The 24,698-nt window shown below is 40.6% G+C and overlaps 1 protein-coding gene across 1 annotated transcript in view; it reads right to left on the bottom strand.

Annotated features, from left to right (window-relative positions):
• Positions 1 to 24,698, bottom strand: part of THEMIS (thymocyte selection associated) — a gene marked incomplete at both ends in the record, with an annotated part of 75,067 nt that overhangs the window by 5,736 nt on the left and 44,633 nt on the right. Inside the window, one exon of the mRNA XM_082302452.1 lies at positions 4,237 to 4,390. Within this exon, the coding sequence (XP_082158578.1) occupies positions 4,237 to 4,390 (154 nt within the window). The remainder of the gene's footprint in view (positions 1 to 4,236; positions 4,391 to 24,698) is intronic.

Genomic DNA, 24,698 nt, shown 5'->3' with positions numbered 1-24,698 from the left:
GTCAGGGTACAATCCATCACTGTTCTTTGGACTAGGTTACGTCTGCCTAGCTCAAACTCATACTACACTCCAATTTGGACAGAGTTGGTAAAGGGATATACTCCAAGGCAATTAAACAAGAAGCAATTCCCTAGTCTTGCAAAAGAAGGATCATTATGATACTAGTCTGTGATTTTCTATGTGCATACTAAAGAGAGGTACTAGGAGTTTGTTTGGAATCCTCAGTAACAAAATCTATTCTTTATCTGGTGTTCTGTGAGTAGTCTAAGCCAATACAGTTAATAGGATGAACTTCAAGTTAACTAATTGCAATATTCATGAGAAATGAGGCAGGAGACATGTGATTGATGAGCTTTTGAATCAGATACAGGCTAAGAACTGAGCTAGGTGGGAAGAGTTAGTGCTGTGAATCCTTGCAGTACCAGGGTCATGCAAGCCTTCAGCAGTCCTAACACTATTTTCTTTCTTCTAATACTCTTGGTCATATACCCAAAACTACTTGCAAAGCACAGGTCTCCAGCCATAAACTCATGGAAATAGATAGGAAGAAAATAAGCCTGAGACCTAAAGTTTAAAAAAAGTATGTCTACTGGAAGCAGGAGGAGTTAAGTCATCAGCCTACACTGACTACTGACATGTGAGTCTCAACTAGGAGAAAAATAAACTGCTTTCTCAGAAGGGTTGTTACAGCAAACAGTAGGATCTTGATGCAATGAGGGCCAAAGGAAATAGAGTAAGAAGAATTAAGAAAAGATATTTTCAAAATTGAATAAGTCCCTAGAAAAAGTGTTTTTCTCAATTTAATTGTTTTGGAATTAAAAACAAATGAAGAATTGGCTAAGAAAAACAAGAGTTGTGCTAGAAACTGAGAAATTGCAATAAAAATCAAGCACTTTTTGAGATTCTGAAAAAGGTTTATCAATGTTTTATAAATAAGGCTTCATGCGATGGACAAAAGACTCATGCTACTATCTCTGAGTGAATAAAGAGAGAGAAGGCAGACAGACTTCCAGCAGAGCAGATGAGACAGTCAGCAATATTGCATCATTTCACCATGGTGTTGAAACATATTCAGAAGAAGGTCCAAATCAGGAACTGTTGCAAAAAGTCCAAGTCTGTTTTCTGGTGTCCAGAACCACAAACTGCATGAGCTAGCAAGCAGAGTGAAAGAGAAGGAAGAAATTTTGCTGGTACCATGGTAACAGAGGCAGCCCTTTGCCTAGGGACAGCTGAAGAGCCCTCTGAGAGTTTTCTGGGTCAGGATTTAATGGAGAGACCAACATGAGCGATGTTGGGGTGTCTGCAACAGACATGGTGATTCATTAACAGAACAGTCGATGGGAACGAGCTTCCCTTAGTAAGTTTGCATTGGGAGAAGCAGCTGAGATGGTTGTGCTGCCATCAAAGGGACCTGAACAGGCTGGAGAACAGGGCAGAGAGGACATTCATGAAGTTCAGTGAAGGAAAATGCAAGGCCCCGCACCTGGGAAAGAATAACCCCATGCACCAACACAGGCAGAGGCTGAATAACTGGAAAGCAGCTTTTCTGAGAAAGACACAGGGGCCCTGGAAGACAAGCTGACCATGCACCGGCAATGTCTCCTTGTGGCAGGGTAGTCCAGCAACATTCTGGGCTCCATTAGGCATAGTGGTGCCAGCAGAGGTCCTTGTGCCCCTGATCAGTACTGGTGAGAGCACACCTGGAGTGCTGGCTCCCTGTACAAGAGAGACATGGATGTTCTGGAGCAAGTCCAGCAGAGGGTCATGAATGTGATCAAGTGCCTGAAACAGCATCTGAAATAGAAGGGGAGGCTGAGAGGGCTGTGACTCTTCAACCTGGTCAAGAGACAGGTCAAGGAGATCTTATCACTGGGTATCAATACCTGATGGGAAGATATGAAGAAGATGGAGACAGACATTTCTCAGTGGTGCCCAGGTACAAAAGAAACACGAGCAGTAACAAATACTCTCACAATAGGAAAATGGAAAGACTAAGTGACCTCCCAGTCCTGTTATTGAGCTGAAGCCTCAGTAACAGTGGCTCCATACTTCTTTTCTCAGCCAACAGATCTCAGTTTAGAAACTACTGTACAGTTCCCGTAAAAGGCACATGAAGTGACTTTATGACATCACTTCTTGCTACACAAACTGAGCAGCTGTGTTCAGAAAAATATTTGAAGATTTTTCACCATAAAGGCATTAGGAGACTTTAGCCTGGATGACTTTGCCTGTCTATGAGTAGTATAGGCCAACAAAGTTAAGCACCTCCTCAATCATGGACTTCTGTGCCTGTGAATAAGGCAGTGCTCAGCATAAGCTTTAGGTCTGCCTTGTCCATCAAAGAAGCTCTGGTCATGTTTTCTTCAAGTTTGTTCCCCTTGCTTCCCATGTCTGCCTCATGCCACAGAGACTAACCCATGCAAGTGATCTAATTAATCCCTGTAGCATGGACAATGGTTTTTAAAGTCAAGCCTCAGTGATTTACAGGAAGTGCCCTTGACAAAAAATTAGTACCCCATTAACCTATGTTGGTACTTTTTTTTGTGGGGTTTAAACTGATACTGTCCTTTGTAGCTGCCAACATGTAAGCTTCACTATTTACCCCTATAAAATCTAATCAAATCATTAAACAGTGACAAAACAGAGCCTGAAAAGAGATTTTTCAAAGCTACAAAATAACAAATTTAGGATTTTATTTCAAAGCTTCCTAATACCAAAATACCATGCTGGTTTTTGCTGGGGCAGAATTAATTGTATTCACAGCAACTAGTACAGGGCTGGTTTGGATTTGTGCTGAAGACAGTGTTGATATAGAGATATTTTTGTTATTGCTGAGCAGGGCTTGCACAGAGCCAAAGCCTCTTCTGCTTTTCATACTGTCATGGCTGGCAAAGGAAGCTGGAGGTGCACTGGAGGTTGGGAGGAGACACAGCCAGGACAGGGGACCCCAATTGACCAAAAGCATAGAAGGAGGAAAGGGGGGGCATTTGGATTGGTGGAATTTGTCTTCCCAAATCACCATTACATGTGGTAGGGCCCTGCTGTCCTGGAGATGGCTGAACACCTGCCTGCCCATGGGAAGCAGTGAATTAATTCCTTGTTTTGCTTTGCTTGTAGGAGTGGATTTTGTTTTCCCTGTCTTTATCTCAACCCACAATGTTTCTGGCTTTTGCCCTTCCAATTCTCTCCCTAATCCTGCTGGTGGGGGAGTGAGCAAGCAGATGTCTGAGGCTTGGTTGCTGACTGGGGTTAAACCACATCACTTTCAATAATCAGTCCCCAAATAATCAATTTCCACAGCAATAAGGATTAATGAGTATTCAACATGACACTGTAATTCTTCTCCACAGAAGTGGTTTATGTTGCTTTTAGAAGTTTCAATACACATAGTTTCAAATAGACAATCCTTTTAAAGTGTCTTATACACCGAATGACAAGATAAAAAAAAAGAAACTTTGTAGGAAGTTCTTCTATTGATATCAATTATCAGTTAACAAATGATGTGAGGATGAATATTTGTGGTTTAGTCTTGCAAATGTTCCAGTGTTGTAATTAATGTGATGTGTTCATATTTCAAATATAACCTGTGACTGAGAGATTAATGAAATAATTTTTTAATATACTAATTGCAAAGTTGGAATATATAGCATAAATGGAGTTTGGATTTGCCCTCTTATCATCTAGCTTTTCAACTTCAGTTCAGTTCATTTCTAAAAAAGGAAAAACTTGGAAGATAAGTAGAAAAACTACCCATCTATCAAAATTAAGGGAAACACAAACAAATGGAGACTTTAAAAACAATTATCAGTCAAGTAATCTGCTCAGAACTATTTTTTCTTCAAAATACAAAAATATGAGTCGAAGACATCTCCATATCTTTAATGTAAATGGGTTTCTCATCTTAAAACATTTTGGGATTGGTATTTTTTTAATAAGAGATTATGTGTAAGCAAAAGGAAGGCACATGTTTCCCAATCGTCTGTTCCTAAAAACCACTGAATATTCATGCTGCAGTGTCAAACAGAGTTTAATAACCATGCTGCTGCTGAGAGCTTGGATGAATTTGCCTTACGGCATTTATACAGGAAGAACAAAAAGGTTCACTTTTCATTCCTTTTTGACTAAGCCACAGATTCCAAGTGAAATCACACAAGATACTCCTGTATGTCAAGTTTTCATCAGGGCTGGGGTTAAGCTTTGTTATGTTAATAGCTCAAACCATAAAGCTTAACTGACCTTTAATCACAGTGGTTTCCACCAGTGTAGCTTTCCCAGTCACGTCCTTCTGATTCTCACGATGTACCAAATCATTTTGACAACTAACTTGCAATTCCAAAACATCAGCAGCTTGGTCTGAGCACAATTTCTTGGTGGTGTCTATGCAGAAATTCTGAAATTACATAGAACAGCACATTAACTTTCCATGTAAATTCTTATTCCAAACTGATGTGACATGCAAGAGCAACATTCTTTGGCTTATTTCTGTGAGTTTTAACTACAGATCTTTCTGTTTGTCAAAATCAACAATGACATTTACCACAGAGCTTGTCTTTCAGGCATGTACATCACAAAATAACATGACCAGGAGGCACTCTAGGTGAAGAGATTACCTCTAAAACGCATTTCCAGTCTTTCTTTTCCTTTTTATTTTTGCCTATATGGAGTCACACAAGCAAAGGAGATTTATGAATCCCTTTTGGTTGATTCAGATTACTTTCTGATTAACTATTTTTATTGTATCGATTCTTCATTTAATGTGTTCTGTTATATATTACATCACAAATTCATATAAAGTCTGACATTTCAATTACACTTACCCAGTAACATTCATAGCATAGTATAGTTAGATGATGGGAACTGACAATTATGGAGTTATTAATTATAATTTTATTACATTGGAAAAAGTATGTTATATGGCTGCAATACTTGCATCCCTTGAAATTCAAGCTTCATAAACACCTTTCCATAATTATGTTGTTTTATTTTTAATTCTGAGGTATTTATGTCACAAATACTTTCAGTCAAATATGTATATTTTAGCTGTGTAAGTAACAGTCAATTAAAAGTGTCAAAAATATATCTTCGGTGAGGCTCTACAGTAGCTGCAGTGTAGGTACAGACCAATTGCAATCATTATACCGGGTTATATATTTTAAGAAATAATCAGTATAGATTTTCCATTCAAAATCAAATGCAGATTTTTTCCTTAGCAATGACAAAGCCCACCCTATTCAAAGAGATAAGGTCATGTTGGTAAATCTGACAGTAGCTACACAGTAATAGAATCTGATCTTTTCAGAATCAACCCACAATTTGCGAAAGCACAACACGAGCCCACATTTTATGACAATTTGCCCTTTTTGAAAAAATATATCAGCTAGCAACAAAAGAAGTCACTGGTAATTGAAATAGAAAATTTGGAAGAGTATATTAAGGAAAAAGATGAGGATGAAATCGATAAAACGTAGGGATGATTTTCCCCAGTGTGTGGGTCACAGGATTACACAAGTGGAATACCCTTATTTTCCAGTTAGAGGAATCTGTAGTATTTTTCTCCTTTTTCTAAAAAAACGCTGTGCAAGCTCAAGATACAGGGGTCAGTTGAGTTACAGTATTCAAAGCGTGTTTGCGGTCTACAGGTCATGCAATGCTGGGTAATTCTTTCCTTGGTTGAAAGAGAGCCTCTGAGCCCCAGCAAAGTTTTAAGCCGTGATGTAATTCACAAAAAACTCAGGGACCTGTAAAAAAGAAATACAGCTAAGAAATATTTTGCAAAGAGGACAGAAAAGTCAGAAGAAATTCTTCACAGCAGGGAGTTAACCCAATGGAAAAGGCACTGTTCAAACTAGGACTAGGCTCAGTGTGTTGTGGAATACGTTCACTGAGGCTGCAGGATCTTTAACTTTCTTACGCAAGCACATCATGGCCTTTCTTTCATCTCCTTTTCTTGATCCTCTGCACCTAAACATGCATGTATACCCCACCTCTTTGTTGCCAGACTGCCCCAATTATATGAACACTCACTTTTTAGGCAGTTATTGGGAAATGTCCACTTTTGGCTTGGGGAAAATAAATGGCTAAATAACGGTGTTTCAGAGCTGTCACTAAATTAGTCCCATCCTTGGTATCATTCATACCTGTTTATCACAAATTAAAGGTCTTGGGAAGGGTAGGGTAGATTTATTATTCACAGGCAGATTATACCTGTGTTCCAGTTGTTTGGCATACTTAGCACACAGAAAGCTTTCACTTAATGGTCAACTTTCAGGGAAGAATGGAACTTTAATATAAATAGTAGACATTAAAAAAAGTTGGGTTTTTTTTAATAAAACATGAAATCTCTTATTTTCTAGTCAGGTCCTTATTTACCCTATTAATACTCACAATCAATATCATGTATGAGTATATTGAGTTTATTTATTTTGCATTGCCTTAACTAATTAAAAACAGGGCTTGGTATCAAAATAGAAAGATCCCCTCATTAAGAAAAATGTAGTTGGATTTTGTGCTAATCTTATAATTCATCAGCAAAATCACACACTGTGAAAAATAGTTACCTGGGGCACCTTGCAAGCAAATTAAAATATGCAAAATGCAAACATTGAAAAACAAATAGGATTACAGAAAATTAATGTCACATCACTTTATGATGAAATCTGATAGTGTTATAACATCCTTAATAGCACTATAGGTAACAATTATACTGGAGACCAACAAAGATAAGTTGCTTTTTTAAAACTATAACAGCGAAGTCTTACAGTTGTCTTTCAAATACTTGGCAGCACAGAATTTCTATCTAGGCAGAGTCATTATTCCACTAATTTAAAGAAGTCAGGATATCAGCCATGATTTTCAATAGTTACTGCCAGAAAAAACACTAATTCAATTAAAACCTCATAATCTGGGCTGCAGTCATTTGTTAGACTACTCAGGGGAAACCCCAAATCTCAGCATCTGGAAAATAAAACCAACAGCTACAGGCGCATGACCTAAAAATTTTACAGCAGTGGCTAAGAATTGCCCATTACGTCTTCAGGTTTGCTTGTGGTCCAGGAACAACTCAGGAGTCAGATCACAAAGCCGTAAAGGTAAATGAGTCCAAGTGTGCACAGTCCCTCTCAGGAAATAGGAGGTGTTATGTCAAACAGGATAAATACAAAAAAGTGTGAGAGGTAAGGTGAGAACTAAAGGGCTGGAGATGCATCACTTTAGTAAGAACAGAAGTTTCAGAATTCAGCAGAAGCTGTAAATGAGTGCAGTGTTTGCCAAAGGTACAGGTACTGAAAACATTGCAGTAGCAAACTGAGGATCAGAGCAAGCAGTTTGAATTTGTTTCCCTTGAGTATCTGAGGAGTTTAATGCACTGCATCTCTGTGTGTGTATGTGAGCTCTCTTCTGCAAGCCAGGCTTCCCTCTGCTTGTCTGCTTCAGGAACAGTGAAATCTGACAATAGTTCTCATTCTTATGAGTGGCAATGGACAAACAGTAATGCTTTTCCTATCTACAGCCACAGTTGCAGAAAACCTCTTCCCAAAATGCCGATTTCCCCTGCAATATAAATGTCTGCTCTTATCCTCTTCTCACAGTTCCAATCTGTGTTCTCCTCTGACTCAAAAAATTTGGGCTATTAACAATTGTATCCATATGAATATTTGTTTCATTACTGCGTCTAATTTTTTTAAAAACTCATTTACATTTCTGTTATCCATATCATGTGGCAAGGAGCTCCAGAGTTTATTTCTGCACTGAAATCTACTTTGGGTTGTGAGGTTTCTTTTTACTGCCTTAACTCATAATTTCATGCTGCTGCTCTAATCCCTCTCCATTAATTTTCTTCCATCATTCAGATTTTTACTCCTTTTCTTGAGTCTCCTTTTCTTTAGGTAGAAGAGTTTCTGGTCTTTAATCTTTCCCCTTACAAGAGTCAAATTATAACTCATGATATACTGACTCTGGAAATTCCTACTCCTTTGCAAGATACAACCCAAAAATACTGAAGGCAATCCCTATTCCACACATGCTTCAGACAGCAATAGTTGGTCACAACTACTCAAAAAGCCCATAAAATAACAGGGAAGTTCTTAAAAAACCCCATATAAATTAAAACCCCAAAACCCCCAACCAACCAACCAAAAAAACCACAAAAAACTCCCACAAAACCCACCAACAACAAAACCACAAAACAAACAAACAAACAAACAAACTACATAAACCCCCCATCAACTCTGGAGGTGCCCAGCAAAATTGTTGTAGCCACTGAGATAGAACAGAAGAAAGAGAAGTGAAGCGCAAGTAAGAAGAAAGGCTTTTAAATCTGGTTACAAAAAAAGAAAATAATACGTGTGTTCATAATACACATTATTGTTTGGTTGCATTTTTTTAAAGGAAAGAACGCCTCAACAGCATCTAGAACATTCAGAGTAAAGAAGGAAACAACATTTGTTTAAAGTACAGAAAAATGTGGGAGTAAATATGAAACCAACAGCTGTCATAGTCTCTGAAAATGTGGTGAGAGATGTAGTGGCATAAACCAATCTGACAAAACGATGGTTTTCCAGACTGAAAGTCAAGCTGTTATGTGATTACAAATGACTCTAGTGAAGAGGAGTACTCATTTGCTGGAGCAATCAGTGCCGGACATGGCGTGACACCTTTGGAGTACATTATTACAAGTCACCCATGCTAGTAGATACAGATCATAAACCTTTTACTGCAGTTTTTAAAGACAGCTTGGAGTGGCAATCTTTACAACCATCAGGAAACCAAGCCAAAGATCTGGATACACATTTTTTGCTTTGGCATATACTGCATGGGCAATTTATCTCTAAAATGCTTAATTGCTGCATGCACCTTTCCACCAGAAAAAAAAGGTATATACATAGATTGAAAGTGTGATGAATGATTTCACTGTCCAAACACAGACAAAAAAGACAATTTATCCCCACAAGCTGCATGCGACAGTTCTGCAAGAGCATCACACAGCACTGTATTCACTGGGAAGCCTAAACCAGGCTGGATGAAGTTTAAAATATTTTGCAGAATATTTTAAGGAAATTGTGAGAGAGAGTGGTAGAGAGAGACATATCAGTATTCATAGTTGCTGATTTATAGAGAAGACTTAATGAGCTTCTGTACCTACAGAATTACAACCTACCTACATAATTTTGCTCCCACATTCATTTTGCATGAATTTCTGCAGGGACAGTTTGGAACTACAGTGGATCAGAAAAGAATGTCAGATTTTGTTTCCCATGTAGTATCAGCCAGAGTAAATGCTATCACATTCAGAGCCTTAGACCATCCTGAGACACAGATGTGAATTACTTTCTGAATTGCAAGAGCATACACTGGAGTACATTCTGGAGTAACTACATTGGTCAGATTTGCACCAATGCTCATCATCAGGGCATCCCCCTTCTATTCCCATCTGGCAGAACCCCACCCAGAGTACTGCACCTAGCTCTGGGGCCCCCAACATAAGAAGAACGTGGATCTGCTGGAGCAGGTCCAGAGGAGGGCCGCAAACATGATCTGGATCACCTTTCCTATGAAAACAGACTGAGAGAACTGGGGTTGTTCAGCCCGGAAAAGAGAAGGCTCTGAGGAGACCTTCTGGCAGCCTTCCAGTACTCAAAGGGAGCTTACAGTAAAGATGAGGAGGGGCTCTTTATCAGGTAGTGAAGTGATAGGACAGGGGGAATGGTTTTAAACTGACAGTGAGTAGGTTTAGATTAGATATGAGGAAGAAATTATTTCCTATGAGGGTGGTGAGTCACTGGCACAGGTTACCCAGGAAAGTTGTGGGTGCTCCATCCCTGGAAGTGTTCAAGGCCAGGTTGGAATGGGGTTTGAGCAGCATGGTTCAAGGGTAGGTGTCCCTGCCCATGGCAGGGGGTTGGAACTAGATGATCTTTAAAGCTACTTCCAAAGCATTCTGTGATTCTATGAGAATATATTTCACCTACTGTATGACTAGAAATCTGAATGCATGCTCTTACCTAACAGGTGGGAAACACAAATTTGAATAATGGGAACACACATATGGGAACTGCTGACATGTCTCAAAATCTGTATTATTATGGTAGACAATTAGGATTGATTTATTCCACTTGAAAAGAAACAATTACCTTTGGATTATTATTCACTTGTGTCCCAAGGTAGCCTTCTTGAATGATCTATTGACAAGCCAACTTACCTTGCACATCAAGGTAATTTTTACAAGGACACAGTGTACCCATAGCAAAGGGTACTGACAAGGGTCTATGATCTTGTAGCTAAGAATTTTAACTGTCTTCCCCATTGCACTGATTCCAGTACATGATATCAAGTCTTCATTTTCCACGGTCCACTGGAGTGTGGAAAAGGAGAAGAGCTTGTTAGAAGATACTTCAGAAAGGCCATGGGCAATAAGGAGGATCCTCATTTAGCCTTATTAATATACAGAACGAGAGTTCTTTGGAGAATTATTATTTGCCTGCAGGACTCATAAGATACTATAAACTGAAGATTAACTATTTTGACAAAGAAGGGGTCAAGGTTATATGGTTTCAAAGACAGAAACAAATTGTATTCATTTGTGAGTTATTCTCTGCTTAAAAGAGAAAAAACACAAGACCAAATTAAATTTTGTGATCCAGATTCAAGTGCTTAATAATTTTCTTCCTCACAAGGTACTTTCTGTACATACAAAAAATATCACAATTAATTTGATTTTTATTGTCAGTAGTCTGGGTTTTATCATAGAATCATAGAATGGTTTGGGATGGAAAAGACCTTAAAGATCATCTAGTTCCACCCCCACTGTCATGGGCAGGGACACCTTCCATGAGACCAGGTTGCTCCTGCTTCTTTTCCCAGAGGTTAAAAAGGGGGAAATAATAAATAAAATCATTCTCGATTGTAGGCTAATGCTACTGTAAGCACATTCTAAGGGTTCTAACACTGTATTTAAACTCTTACGTTTTCCTAATAGTAGGGACAAGATCAGTTAAGCCCTCTCCAGAGTTTGAATAAGAACATTTGGATTTAAAACCAGAACAAACCAGAGCAGAAAGCCATGTCCCAGCCAGATCCATTTCGACAAAAATAAAAGAAACTAATGTACCAGGACGAATGGTCTTGGAGAAACCACCGGCACCGCACCCTGCCCGACGCGCAGTTTGCGAGCTGGGGCAGTGAATGACATCCAGGCAAAAAGGAATAAGCGTGGAAGTGGGAGACGGGCACCGCTAGGGGGCTCCGCATCCCGCCTCATCCCTCCTCATCCCGCCTCATCCCGCCTCATCCTCCCTCGTCCCGCCTCATCCCGCCGCATTCTTCCTCGTCCCGCCTCATCCCGCCTCATCCCGCCCGCATCCCTCCTCGTCCCGCCTCATCCCCCCGCATCCCGGCGCTCCGCCGAGCTCTCCCCCCGGAACGGGTTGCCGGGACCGCTGCTTAGCTGTGAAACCGAAAACCTGCCATCCCAACTCTCCTCCCACAGACTTCTCCTTCTGGTCCACCCCTCTCCGCCCGTTTGAAACTGCGCACAACAAATTTCGTGGTTGCGTCTGGGACTACGGCGAAAGAAAATACGCTTGATCAGATTTGATGAATTTTTGGGATGAAATGTCGTGAAACGTTAAGATCTTGTAATTTAAAGGGCTGAGGCTTAATAATTGCAGGGGGAGTAGCAAACAGTGAAAAAAGGGATCCAGCTGATAGGATGACCTTTAAAAAGGGCTGTGAACAGTACATGCTTTCTTAGGAAATTTTGCGAGGGCTTTAAGGAGGTAATGAAATACTGCCACTCTTCACTGACAGGTCCCACAGTTCAGGTAAATTTTCTGCAGCTGATGGAAACAAAACAAGTTGTCATCAATAAAAAAACCACACAAGAGTGTACTGCTATTGCATTCTACTGAAACTCTTTGCTTAGTTCAGAAATTCAGAGCCCCAAGATTTTAATTCTTAATCCAGTGACTTTCATGTACTCATTCACTGTTCACAGATATGTTTAATCATTTGTTGAACGAATCTTTTTCTCCCTCAAAAAAGTTCCCAGAATAGTACTGATTATGTCTCAAGAGTCTTTAGAATGAAGTTTTGCTACCAAAGATCTTTTATATCTCTGGGTAACTGAAGCTGTCAGCCTCTTTTTCCCAGATATTCTTTCCCCTGCTCTGTGTGTGTACAAGCAAAAGAGAACAGAAAATGATGTTGGGCACCCTTGAGCAGCCTGGGATGAAACAATGCTGTATTAGCCAGCTCAAAATCACCAGCCTTACACCTTCAGCTTTGTGTTAAAAATCAGAAGGGGTATTTAAAAATCTTTTAGCAATAGTTCAAATGTAAAATACAGAGCTGCATAATGCCCTCCCAGCTCCATTTCTTCCCTCTCCTTTCTCTGCTAAATACATAAAGGGGGAAGTGCTTGATCCCCCGTGCCTCAGAGCAGAGAACAGTTTTTTCATCTTTGCTGCAGTGTGATGATAATATTACATTTATTTTTGCAGTGATGTCTTTATGTTAGATCTTGGCTTTTTTTCTAAGTGCTTAGCTTTAAACATCACTTTCTCTCTTCAACACACCATGCAGTGAAAGAAAAGTATTGTTTCCTGCATTTTACATGCTGGCAAATTGAAATGTGCTCTTTTCCATATTACTTCCAAAAGTGGGCAGGAACTGGTGAGGTGCCACCAGCTGTCACCTTTCTACACACCCTGGCTCTTCACTGGCCTGCCTTCCCTGCCAGCAAACACGGCAATTGCAGCCACACTTGCGAGCTCTCAGCTAAAGAAATTAGGCCCAGGCTGTTTCAGACTGGACAAAGAAACTCAGTAAAAGTTTCAGATTAGGCAAGGAAACTGTGGAAATCCTGGTTTCCATGGCACTCACAACAGCCGTGAAAGGAAGCAAGAAGAGGACCCCATAGTTTCATAGTGAGTCTGATGCCTTAACCCCAAGGCTGGCTTTGCTCTTCTCCTGGGCTCCCCACCCACTAAGCACTGAAGTTCTTGGAAGGAAAAAAGGATACACCTGAAGACCTAAGTTATTGAGGTCTACTTCTGTATTACGAATGCACCTCACCTTGGCAAATGGAACTGCTTGTTTGTTCAAAGGCTATGGAATGTTGTATTTTGTGCTATCACCACTTAAGCAGAAGATGCGAATTCTTTTCATTTGTCTTTAATGGAACATTAACTGGAAATATAATTACAAGGCAGAGCTAATTACCTGCAGGTTTGCCAAACTGCAGATGGAATCTACTCAACAGAGTGAAATCTGAATGCTGGAACTGATGTGAATGCAAGTGCAGTTTAGTGGGTGGAAAATTTGAATTGAAACTAAATGAAAAGAAGAACGAAATTTCCTGTAACTCTTGACACAGGACTCCAAAGGAGGCAGCTCTCACTGCGCTGTTGTCCTATCTGTCTCTACCTCAGTCCTCAGATCTTCTCTGCCCACAAAAAATTAAATAACATCCACACTGGTTCAGGTCAAAATGCATCTCACAGAGTATTTTCATTTCACCCTTGCCTTAAGCTGACACCAAGGGAGAGTAAGAACAGAGCAAGTCAGGATCTGTTACATCCAAGTATACTCTCAGCCTCTTACTATTTCCAGCTCAGGGAATTTCCTGAGTTTGTCGTGGTTTGTCTATTAGTAACCCTCAAAGGGTCTCTCTTCCATATATTTGTCCAGTCTTCCCTTGAACTCCTGATCTGCTTCCAGCCTTGTTCTGACTCCCCTTAGTCTGGATGTATCCTGCCCTATTTCCTCTAATTGTGGTCCTGCAGAGAGTGGGGAGGGGAGGGAGGGGAGGAGTGAGATTTTTAAAATAAATTGTTTTCAGGCTCTTATTGCTTTGCTGGCCTTCCTAGCATGAGTCTGCAAGTCCAGCTGCAGAGCTCAACCTCTACTTCCTCCTACTGCATGACAGAAAACACTGTGCGCAGCAGACAGCAGCCTTGAGAAAGCAGCAGGACACTGAGTTGGTAGGAATTAAATACTTCAGACTGGATTCAGTCCTCCGATACTGGGTCTAAATCTGCCGTCACTCCCTGTAATTTGAAAGTGTTATTCTGGATTTATTCAGTCATGGCTGAATTCAGCATCAGGCTTCTTGTTTTTCAAAATCATCTGGTTTCCAGCCTGTAGCAGGGAATGTAACAGCAGGAGTGACAGGAAAATGGGTTATTTTATTAGCAAAATGCATTCCTATTCTAAAGGTATTTCTGCAACGTTTCAATTCCTTCAAGAATTTTGCCTTCTCATACGCATATACACGTATAAATGTACACAGAGATATGAGTTTATAAATATTTCATCTTGCCCACTAGAAGCCAGCCTGTTTTGTCCAAAAGAAACTATTCTGCCCCATTTTTCACTTCCCTTTTTATTCTTTATTCTCTGACACGATTTCAAAGTTCTGACAATTAATTCCCTTGCAGCTGTGCTGAACTGCACACCGGTGATTAGCAAACCCTGCCAAGTCACAGGGGCCTTTGGTTTGTTGGCAACACTGAACCATGTCCTGTAAAGGATCTGAATTTTTCCTCATCAGAAAGGATGTTCACATCCTGATATTTTTGGCAAATTGGGAAGTGCCCACCCACTAGAAAAAAAATTCACTTCTGATTACACATACTTACCAAAACTATTAAAAGAAAACTTTTTGGTCTGTTTCTGGCTGTTGGAACTTTAGATTTTGAATTTCCTCAATTCATTACAGGGAGAAAAAATGAAGGGAAGGAAAGGCTTTCAAGACCATTTACTTCCAGGGTATCAAAATGAAACTTTGTGATACCAGTTCTGCCCACTTCTGCCTCCTGCCCCCACCCTGGCCTGAACCACCCTTTCTCCTAGGCACTGACTCTACTGGAGGTTGGAATTCTCTCCCAGAGGGAGGCTGTAGCCTGATCTACTCCAATACCAAGAGGTGAGAATGAGAATTAAATAGCCTCCTTTGCTCATAACTGCTTTCCATTGCTTTTGTTGCATCCACTCCCTTTCTAGGTTCTCTCCAGAGAGCTGGGTTGTAGGACAGTGTTCAGAGATATGCCTCAGAGGTGTTTATAAGGCCTTTTAAGCCCATTCAAAAAGAGACAGCTGAGAAGAGAGGATCTGTATAAGTCTCAACTCATTATTTCCTGACTTACAGAAAAAAAAAACAACTGAAAAGTCATCCTAATAAGCAGCATGGAAAACACTGATGGTGGTACTTCACTCATACACTAGGAAATGTCAAATAGCAGAAGAAGCTTCATATTCAGTCATTTTACTTCACACCAAAGATACCCTGATAAAATCTTGGTTGTTATTTCCGCCATTCTGTAGATGACTCTAAGGACTGCACAATCTTAAAAGTAGATGTTGCTCATCCCCAGTTCATGTTCATTCATGTTCAATACATGTCCAGCTTCATGAAATAGTGTCTGAACTTGGCAGGTAGTCTAATGTACTGAATCAGTCCTTTTACACCACCTTTAAAGGTGGTTTAAAGGTTTAAAACCTTTCTGAAAGACTCTATGTGCAGAAGACATTCTAAATGGTAAGTATCTGCATTTCCTAACCAAAAGAATGAAGTAAATAATTCCCATACTACATTTACACATTTACAGAACACAAGAAGACATCCAGGTTGGTGGGGTTTTAAGCACCATTGCAGCTGACTGGAACATTAAACAGCTATTGACATGGATAGTTCTGCTGTTAAATTCTGACCTGTCAGGGCATCCACAAATAATTTTCAGGGGGCTTTTCCACAATGACCACATATATACACCAGACAGAAGATTCCTTGAGCAAATAAATACTTGCTTGGTGGACAACTCTTTAAGCTATTAACACAGGGCAAAGAGCTGTGTATCTCTCATGAGTTTAATCAATAAGACCGCTTTGGTTTCCTCAGTCCACTGAATTACCTGGAGGATTTAGAAAATATTTTATTTCTGCAGCCTAAAATTTCGTCTCAGTCAGTCTTTGAGCCAAGCTTAACTCTCCATTTGCTTTTCAGTTCAGCAGCCAGCCTTTAAAAATATAATGTTTTCTTCTCCTGAGGTTTAGTGCTCAACATTCAGATGGTCAGCTGGGTCTTCTTTTCTGATGTGAATATTTTCTTCTCAGGAGGTGGAAATTGAGATGCCTCTAAATGAGTTCAAAGAAGGTTTTAAAAGAGATTATTGTTACCTCGATCTTATGCCAGTCTTGAGAGGTAATATTTGCAGTTCTATTAATTGCACAAGAAGGACAATTTTCTCACTCTAAATAACAGTAAATAATCCAAACATGCAGGCAAGGCCTCTCCTCAACAACATGTGTTACGTGTCAGATTATCAACAAATAATTATGTCCCTCATTGCAGAAAAGTGCTGCTTTCCCAGATCTACCGACTTGGTTCTCATGCTCTGGCTCCAGGAGCAAAAAAGCAAACGTGTCAAATCAAACTGGGAGGGTTGGCAACAGCAGAACTTTTTTCCTCAGATGAAATGACTGCCGACCTCCAACCTCCTATCATTTCCTTCATCTGGTTTGTGAAATGGGGGCAGGCAGGAGAGGAAGAATCTGGGTTCCTGGTTGCAGTGACAGGAGTTGGTCATTGTTGCCTCCAGAAACTGCCTGGCACTGCCAACCAGAAACAAAGAGCTTTGGGAAGAAAGACTCACCAAGCCCAATGTGAGAAGATATTTCTCTCTCCAGAGCTGTTATTTTCTGTGATTTTACCAAAATCTCAGCTTGTGGCAGTACAGTGCTGTGTAGGGGCACAGTAAGAGCAGGTGTAAAGTGTTCCAGCTCCGGGAAAACAAGGCTGTGCCTTTAGCCAGCTACCACGAGCACATCAGGACTGCTGTGGATCATGCAAGCAAAGAGGCAAGTGGCAGAAGTGAGGTTGTCCCAGCTGAAATAAAACGTCAAACCTGAAATTAGCCTGGCCAAGTTGCAGAAAGATGAGGTGGCTGGTGCTTGTTTCAAGATGGTTAAAAAACGGCTTGTTGAGAGTTTAGTGAAAGCAACACAAATTCTCAAAATCATTTGGCTGGTTTTGGCTGTTGTCTTCTTGACCCAGTGTGAAACAGATTAAAGAAAAATATCTACCCGGCTGAAGAAATTAGTCTGTTAAAATGAGTGTGCATCCTTGTGTGAGTACAGCTATGCACATTTCATTGTTTACGGAAGCAGAGCCTCAGAGGCCAACACATTCACACATACGTAAGTTTATTATGGTGAACAATCCCCTTTGGCAAGAGGAAAATCTCACCGTGGTCTTGTACAAGCCTAACAGCTGGCAAAGTCAGGACCTTGGAAACAATGTTTTCTACAGCAGTGTGTGTTTTCTGGCACGAAGGAAACTGAATAATGTATCAGAATAATGTATATAAATGTTGTATGTCTTAGACCAAAAGATATTCAGGGAAGAAACTGTATTTTCTCACAGATGAGGACAGTGTTTAACATATTGTGGGTAGCTACCAAAATTCAAATAAAAAACAGAGAAAATAACTTTACATCATTTATTTATTTGCTTCTTTGCAAATATATAAGAAGACTGACAAGAATAAAGGAATGTACAGTTTGTTGCCATTAATTCTCTGGTTTAATAGTCTTTTATTTACTTAGGTGTACAAAACTTCAAACTGAAGAAAGGGCAGTCAATAACTAACTCATGTAAGCACAAGTTAACTATTGGGAGACAGCAAATGTTAGTTCAGACAGAGGATGTTAATTACAAAGCCTGAGAAGCCGAATTCACCCTAATCTTGTCAAGATAGAGGGGACAAGGATCATCTCAGAGACTGCTGAATCATTCCTCAAAGGACTACGCATGCCCAGGGAGACAGGTGAAAAGTTCACTGGGAGGATGACTACCGGCCTTCATCAGAAAAGACCCCTGAGGAAGAGGAGAGGTCTTCCTCAGTGTGACCGCCAGGACACACAGCGCATGCGTGGCCCATATGCTAATGACTTCCGAGAAATAATTTGTATAACCACACCTGTCCCAAGGAATGTGATGAATATTCATAATTTAACCCTTAATACTGTGTTGTAGAGAGCACCAGGTGTGTGTGTTTGGAGGAGCGATCCCCACACAACCGGCGTGCCGAATAAAGCAAATACCCGCTTCTCTGACTGTCTCTGAAGTGTCTCCTGGCCCGGTTGTGGCGTGATTCAAAACCAACCAATTCATCTATGTTTTCTGGGTGCCTGGTGACATCTGAAAGCTTGTAAAAGTATTGCAGATCTCAGGTTAATCTCACCCTTCTTCACTTACTTCAGCTTCTTAGATAGCTAATAAGATCAACAGCAGGTGACACTGCATGTGACAATGGCTCTAGGGAGAAAATTCTCAAGTCTACCTGGAGCTGGACTGAAATCTCTCATTAATTTCACATGGATTATCAAAGAGCATCTGCGAGGTAGCAACAGTCTGTGGATGGCACAATCCTGCTTGCCAGCAGAAGCCTTCCCTTCAGCACTACTCATTTCCTAAGACATAAACTCCCAAATTATTCAATCCTGACTGTGAATTAAAAACCTGTGTCATAGGCAACCTGAGGGCACCCCCAATGCATCCTTTCAAGACAGAATTTATTGGGTCAGCAAGTTCTGACTCCTCCTAGCCTATTTGACCACCTCTACAGCCAGCATGTTAGCAACAGGGAAACATACCTCGTGTGACAGTAACTGGCTCCCTTTTGAGGCCCCATTTTGCACTGGCAAACTAAAAGAAGCTTTAATACAAGTGAGAGTTAGACCCAGGGAGGAGTAGGAAGCTACACTTACAGTGCAGATCTTTTTGAAGTCAGTGAGTTTTACTGTGTTCTGGTTTTAGCAAACCTTTGCAGGAGGTGGTCTGTGTGGTTTTGTGACCCAAAAGTTTCATTTTAGGTTTAGGGGGTGGGGTAAAAGAAGACATTTGGAAAGAAACTGGGTGAAAGATTTACACATATCTTTGAAAGCTTCAAAAAGTTTTCACTGAACTGCATGGTTTCTAGTTCAAAGTAGGATTTCACTGGAATTTTCCAGTAAAATTTCTAAGAGCTTGAATTTTGATCCATCAGAAATAAAGCAGAAATAAAAGATCTTGTATTTTGAACCACCTTATTTCGCTATTTTTAGTAGTTTAACTTTTGCAGATTAACGTTTGTTGCATAAATATTTTCTGATGTCATAGAACTTAATATAGGTAAGATTGCAGTTACAAAGTTTCATACATTTTTCCCCCCAAAAAAGGCTTTGCAACATTCAAAAAGTGAAAGGATAAAAGCAGAGACTATTAAATATTCTTCTGATAAAAGCAGTATTACTGATAGAAATTTCCAGGTTAAAATAGTCCTCATCACATTTCTCTTACAAACTTAAGAATATTCTTTATAGCAATTTCATAATGTAGCTATCTAAAACTTCTATATTAAGCCCTGGATTCAAGCAGGTATTCATTTTTTTTTGTGACTGTACAGGTACAATTGGTACATTGCTCCTGGCAGACTGGCAAGACAGCACACAGGAATTATCACATTTAACTGTAGATCAATGCCATGACTGCAACGATAAAATTGTAGGAAAATTGTACAGTAACTACAAGGTTTTATCAATCACTTTTAGCTCTGCAGTGGCACAGGGGAGAGGACAGATACTGAAGTAGGCTCTCTGTTGAGTACTTTTCATTAGTATACTCTGTTTTCTTACAGTCTTGCTCATCCCTTACTCCCAATGGCTACTTTTCTCTTGCTTGTGATAAAAGTAGGGAAGTCAGCCCAGGTTCAAGTGAATACACCAGGGTCAATATTGCCTTTCCCTTTATGGACCGAAAGGCTTATTTAGTTATTTGTTATTTGCTAGAAATGCACCACAGGGACACTTAATAAAATCAAGATGTATCTTTCTTTTGTTTGGTAATTATTAGGTCACAGCCCTAAGTGGAAGATAAAGCTAAACTGAAGGTCTGTAGCAGATTTCCAATGTGGGCAGGTGTTCCTCTACTGAGCATGGTAGCTTTACAGAGGCATAAAATCAAGAGCCCAGTCAAATCCCAGTCTTCAACAATTGATTGGATTTTAACAGTTAACGAATGCGTAGAGGCAGGAGTGGAGCCACACGCTTTTTCACTGCTGTGAACATGGCTTTATCAATGAAAATCAATTTATCAATGGCTGCAAAGTAATGTAAACCTTCAAAGCAGTAGTACAGAAGAGTAGGCTTTACTCTTTGTTAAAATATCTTCTTTTGCCCATCTCAAATTTTTCCTTTCAAAATTACCTGTTTAAAAGCATTTCTCTCATACCTGGCCAAAATTCTTCACTTCAGGCAGTTCCCTGACTTCAGCTCTCTCATGGCCATGGTAGCATTCAATGTTTTGGGCCAGGGAAACAGTAACACATATTGGTACTAAAGAATGCCAAGGATTTTACTCCAGAGGAGAGCTAAGTACAGTAGTTAACTGACATAGCATTTCTTCTTACCTGCATAAATTTCATTTCTCATAAAGGGAGGAAGAGGAGGGACTTCCAGGAGAGTAAGATGGCAAATTTATTCTGGTTGTCAGTACAAAAGTGGACATCATTCAAGAAAGAGCTGCCTCGTGATGATCTCCAACTACTTCACTATTATTATTTTGCAAAATTCATACCTAATATTATTTCACAAGGCTATTTTAACACAGTACTTCTTCCTAAGGCTTGGTGGAGATGTATAGGGGCACATTACAAATTCATGATGGCTACATCCTTAAAAAATACTGTGGTTGCTGCAAATTTGTTTTGTAGGCTGACAGTTTGACAAACTTTGTATCTGGGATCTCAGTCTATTTTTTTCATCAAAAACTACAGAGAAAAAGTTCTGCTCAGAGATTTAGTTCAGGACAAACCAGGTCTGCTAGCCAAGAAACCTTGCCACTAACCTGCTGAGTGACTGCAGGCAAGTCATCTGCTGTCTATTCCCTCTGACATGCGTTCTCCATCTATTTAGAACATAAGGATATCTGCTGGGATTGCCACTCACTGCGTGTTTCTGCAGGGCTCAGAGGCCTCAAGACCCTCACTCCACGTGGGCCTGTAGGTGATATGATGACTATAAATATCTGTGCAATGGGTTTTTACCATCACGCCATTTCCTAGTGGAATTTTATCTCATCCAAATATCCTACTCTTATTTTCCAGCGATCAGCCAAGGCAAGTCCCCAGGTGCGAGAAGCTCTCCAGCTGCCTAAAAATTGAAGCTGTGGAGAGTTGCAAGTATTAAATACCTCCCCAGGATCCTTATAGCTAGCAGTAGCCTTTTGTTCCCATCTCTTTTCATATTACCCTTATATAGTTCTCTTGTACTGCTGATAGCAACATGAAAAATTTGGAAAAAAATCAAGCTTGCTTTAGTCTTGACAAAACAGGCACATGCACACATCACAAATACTGATATATTTATAAAATATGTATTTTGAACATAGAATGATGTTCTAAATGAAGCAGAGGTCTGAGGTCAGAAAACTTCCCTTAAATTATGATTAAGGGTGAGAAGTTGAGTTGATTTGCATATAGTCGGCCAATAAAGAAAATCATCTCCAACTACCAACTTGTTTATCTTAAAAAATGTTATCCTTACATAAATGTGCTCATCAGAACCCCAGTATCTTAAACCCACTGAAAGAATGGAAAACCTGATTCCTCAAAACAAAAAGCTGCCTTTTGTGAAGGTTCACCCTGTATTCTGGTCACCACGACAATAATTACCAACCTTCTCACAGTGTTATCTGAGGCACCAAGGGGACCTGACTTGCATGAAATAGGAAGCAGAATGCAGTCAAGAGTATTCCACAGGGCCATAAGGCAGAGAGCATCCATGAATATTGAGATTAAATGACAGGCACTGAAACAAATGCTAGTAAGCAATAGGATCAGTTCATAGCTTGCCTCACTGCCCATAATGTCTTTTCAGGCCACATAAGCTTTCTGTTTCAGTTACATCAACTATAACACCAGCCTTAACCTTGATACAGGTTATTTTTGCAGGTTTATTTTTTCCTTCCCAGATGGCAAGCTTGTTCAGCAAGGTTCATCTCTTCTTCACTGTTTGCAAACAAGGCAGCCCTCTCATGTTTAGCAACATTTATGTATGTTCATGGCTGTCTTGCTCTCTTCAAATTAATTTTGTCACAAGGAAATGTTAATGTGGCATCAGAACTGGAGCAGAGTTACATGGAAGCATGCCTCAGATACCACTAAGGCAAATACTCCAGCAATTAATGCAGAGAAAACTGACTGCTGAATACAGAACACAGCCTTTAGTAAAGTACTAACAGGAGACTTGAAAAGTAGAAGCATATGAGCTGTCTTAATCGCATGGTTCCTCTGAAATTAAGTGCCCCATTAATGATTACATGTCCAGTGTGCAGGTGAGACTGTTATCAAATCCATCACTATTCAGTCAAAAACCCCAGGGTGAAATTTTGTGCTGCACAACAAAAAAATTACAGCTGGGGAAGAGGGAGCTTTGATGGCTTAAAACAGCCTTCTTATCATCCAAGCTTTAGCTGTCCCAGATGCTATAGCTGGCATCGACCTGTTTTATGCCCTACCACTTCATTTTTTACCAAGGCCCTTCAGAACAGAGGGAACATTGCAATGATGTACAAGACCTACTGTCCAAGGATGTATTTATTTCAGTCAGATGGAGTGAAGAAGGCATGCTCAGTAGAGGAGAGATGGGAGATAGAAGAGAGAACAAGATTAGGGAACTGAAGAGCAGCTGTTCAAATTAACTCATTGCATCTGTCTAAAGTCATACAAAAAGATATAATTTCACCCAAGAGCAAACCTTCCAAATGGCAATTTATTTTCTAGAAATAATTTAATGACACACAACTACTTGAGTGCTGGTACTTTACATACAAATAAAAATGGCAAGTCCTTGCACTTCACTGTTGTCATCTAAATTAGACTTTTGAGACCAAGTCCTCTGTGGGTATAAATTAGCATAGCTCCACTAATGCTAGAGGAATTATTTATGCACCAGAAGGGGAAATAGTATAGGGAAAAGACATTTTTTGACTATAAAACACTAGCTCAGTCTTGATTGTTTTTATTTAAATTATTAATCCTCTGGGCATCTCCAGTGAATAGATTTTACAACACTTGTAGATCTGGAGAATGCATACATAGATTCATGAATTGATAGGACAAGCCTTTTAACTCTCAAAAAGATGAAGCGCAGGGCTGAACCGTTTAGGACAAGGGAATTCTATAACCAAGGTTTCTAGGCTGCCTATGCAAAACTCCTGCAATTTTGGCCTTAAATGCCACAATTGCAAGGGAAAAGGGTCATAAAAAATAGATACCCTCACACTTAGTGAAAAAAAATTCCTTTACTATTAGTTATTGTCAGAGCCAGTGTATTCTCTGAGCTTAAACCTTTCTAAAGACAAGTGACAAACAGTGGAGCATGTTCCTCACACCACTGGTATGGGCTGGTAGTATCTACAGACAGGATGTAATCTTCTGCCTGAATGCATATCAGTCACAAAACAGTAGCAAAAATTCAACTTCTTCTTGTAATAGGATTTAAATCCTTGTCCAATAAAAACCCAAACCAACAACAGTTCAAGTTGCACATAGAAGGAATCAAGCCTCTGAACTCTCAGAGAAGAGAACCCAAGACGCTACACATCAAGATCACTGGTCTCAATCACATGGCTGCTTTCAGCATTGCCTTGGAGCCACAGCATTTGTACCTTATTGCGATTGTCTATGATCCCTTCAAACAGAGGGATTACAACTGAGTTATTCAACTTTCTGTGGTACACTGATGGTGCTTCAAAGGTGATACAATACTGGTTTGTAGGTTTGGGATTTTTATCTTTTCTTTTTCTTCTCAGGACACATTAGGTAATGGTACTTTTACCTGCTGATGTGTATCAAGACAGTACTCTTGTGAAATGTTCTTGGGAATGTTGGAAAGCCAACAACTGTGCTCCTATTTTTGCACCTCTAATTCCATTTATTTCAAAGTAGTGTTGATGCATTCTCTCTTCTCAAAGACTTTATCCAAATGGACCCCCCAAAAGCAAATAAAACAAACAAGAAGGTGTCATAGGTTAGCATAGCTCCAGAAGTGATTTTCTTGCGAAGAGGTGCTTACAGATTCCTCTATGACCTAACAGAACCTATCAACTGTCTAGTTTGAATATTGACAATTTTTTAAGCCACTTAAAATTTTGACCGCCTGTGTGGTTCACATTTAAGAATGGAGAAACCCCGGGAAAGCTCTCTCTTGCTTCCGGCCTCGGGACAGGTAACTGGGGGGAGACCCGTGCGGCCCAGCGGGGCGGGGCTGGGCCCTGCTCATCCCGGGCCGGGCCGGGCCACATCCACCCTGGAGCCGTGCAGCCCTGTTCCAGCCCCGAGCCCTGTTCCACCCCCGAGCCCTGTTCCAGCCCCAGCCCCTGTTCCACCCCCGGGCCCTGTTCCACCCCCGGGCCCTGTTCCACCCCCGAGCCCTGTTCCACCCCCGGGCCCTGTTCCACCCGCGGCCCCTGTTCCACCCCCGAGCCCTGTTCCACCCGCGGCCCCTGTTCCACCCGGGGACCCTGTTCCACCCGCGGCCCCTGTTCCACCCCCGAGCCCTGTTCCACCCGCGGGCCCTGTTCCACCCGGGGACCCTGTTCCACCCGCGGCCCCTGTTCCACCCCCGAGCCCTGTTCCACCCGCGGGCCCTGTTCCACCCGCAGC

The sequence above is a fragment of the Coloeus monedula genome (genome assembly GCF_965178545.1).
Source record: "Coloeus monedula genome assembly, chromosome: 2".
Classification (NCBI taxonomy): domain Eukaryota; kingdom Metazoa; phylum Chordata; class Aves; order Passeriformes; family Corvidae; genus Coloeus; species Coloeus monedula.
This window is presented reverse-complemented; position numbering and strand designations above follow the sequence as displayed.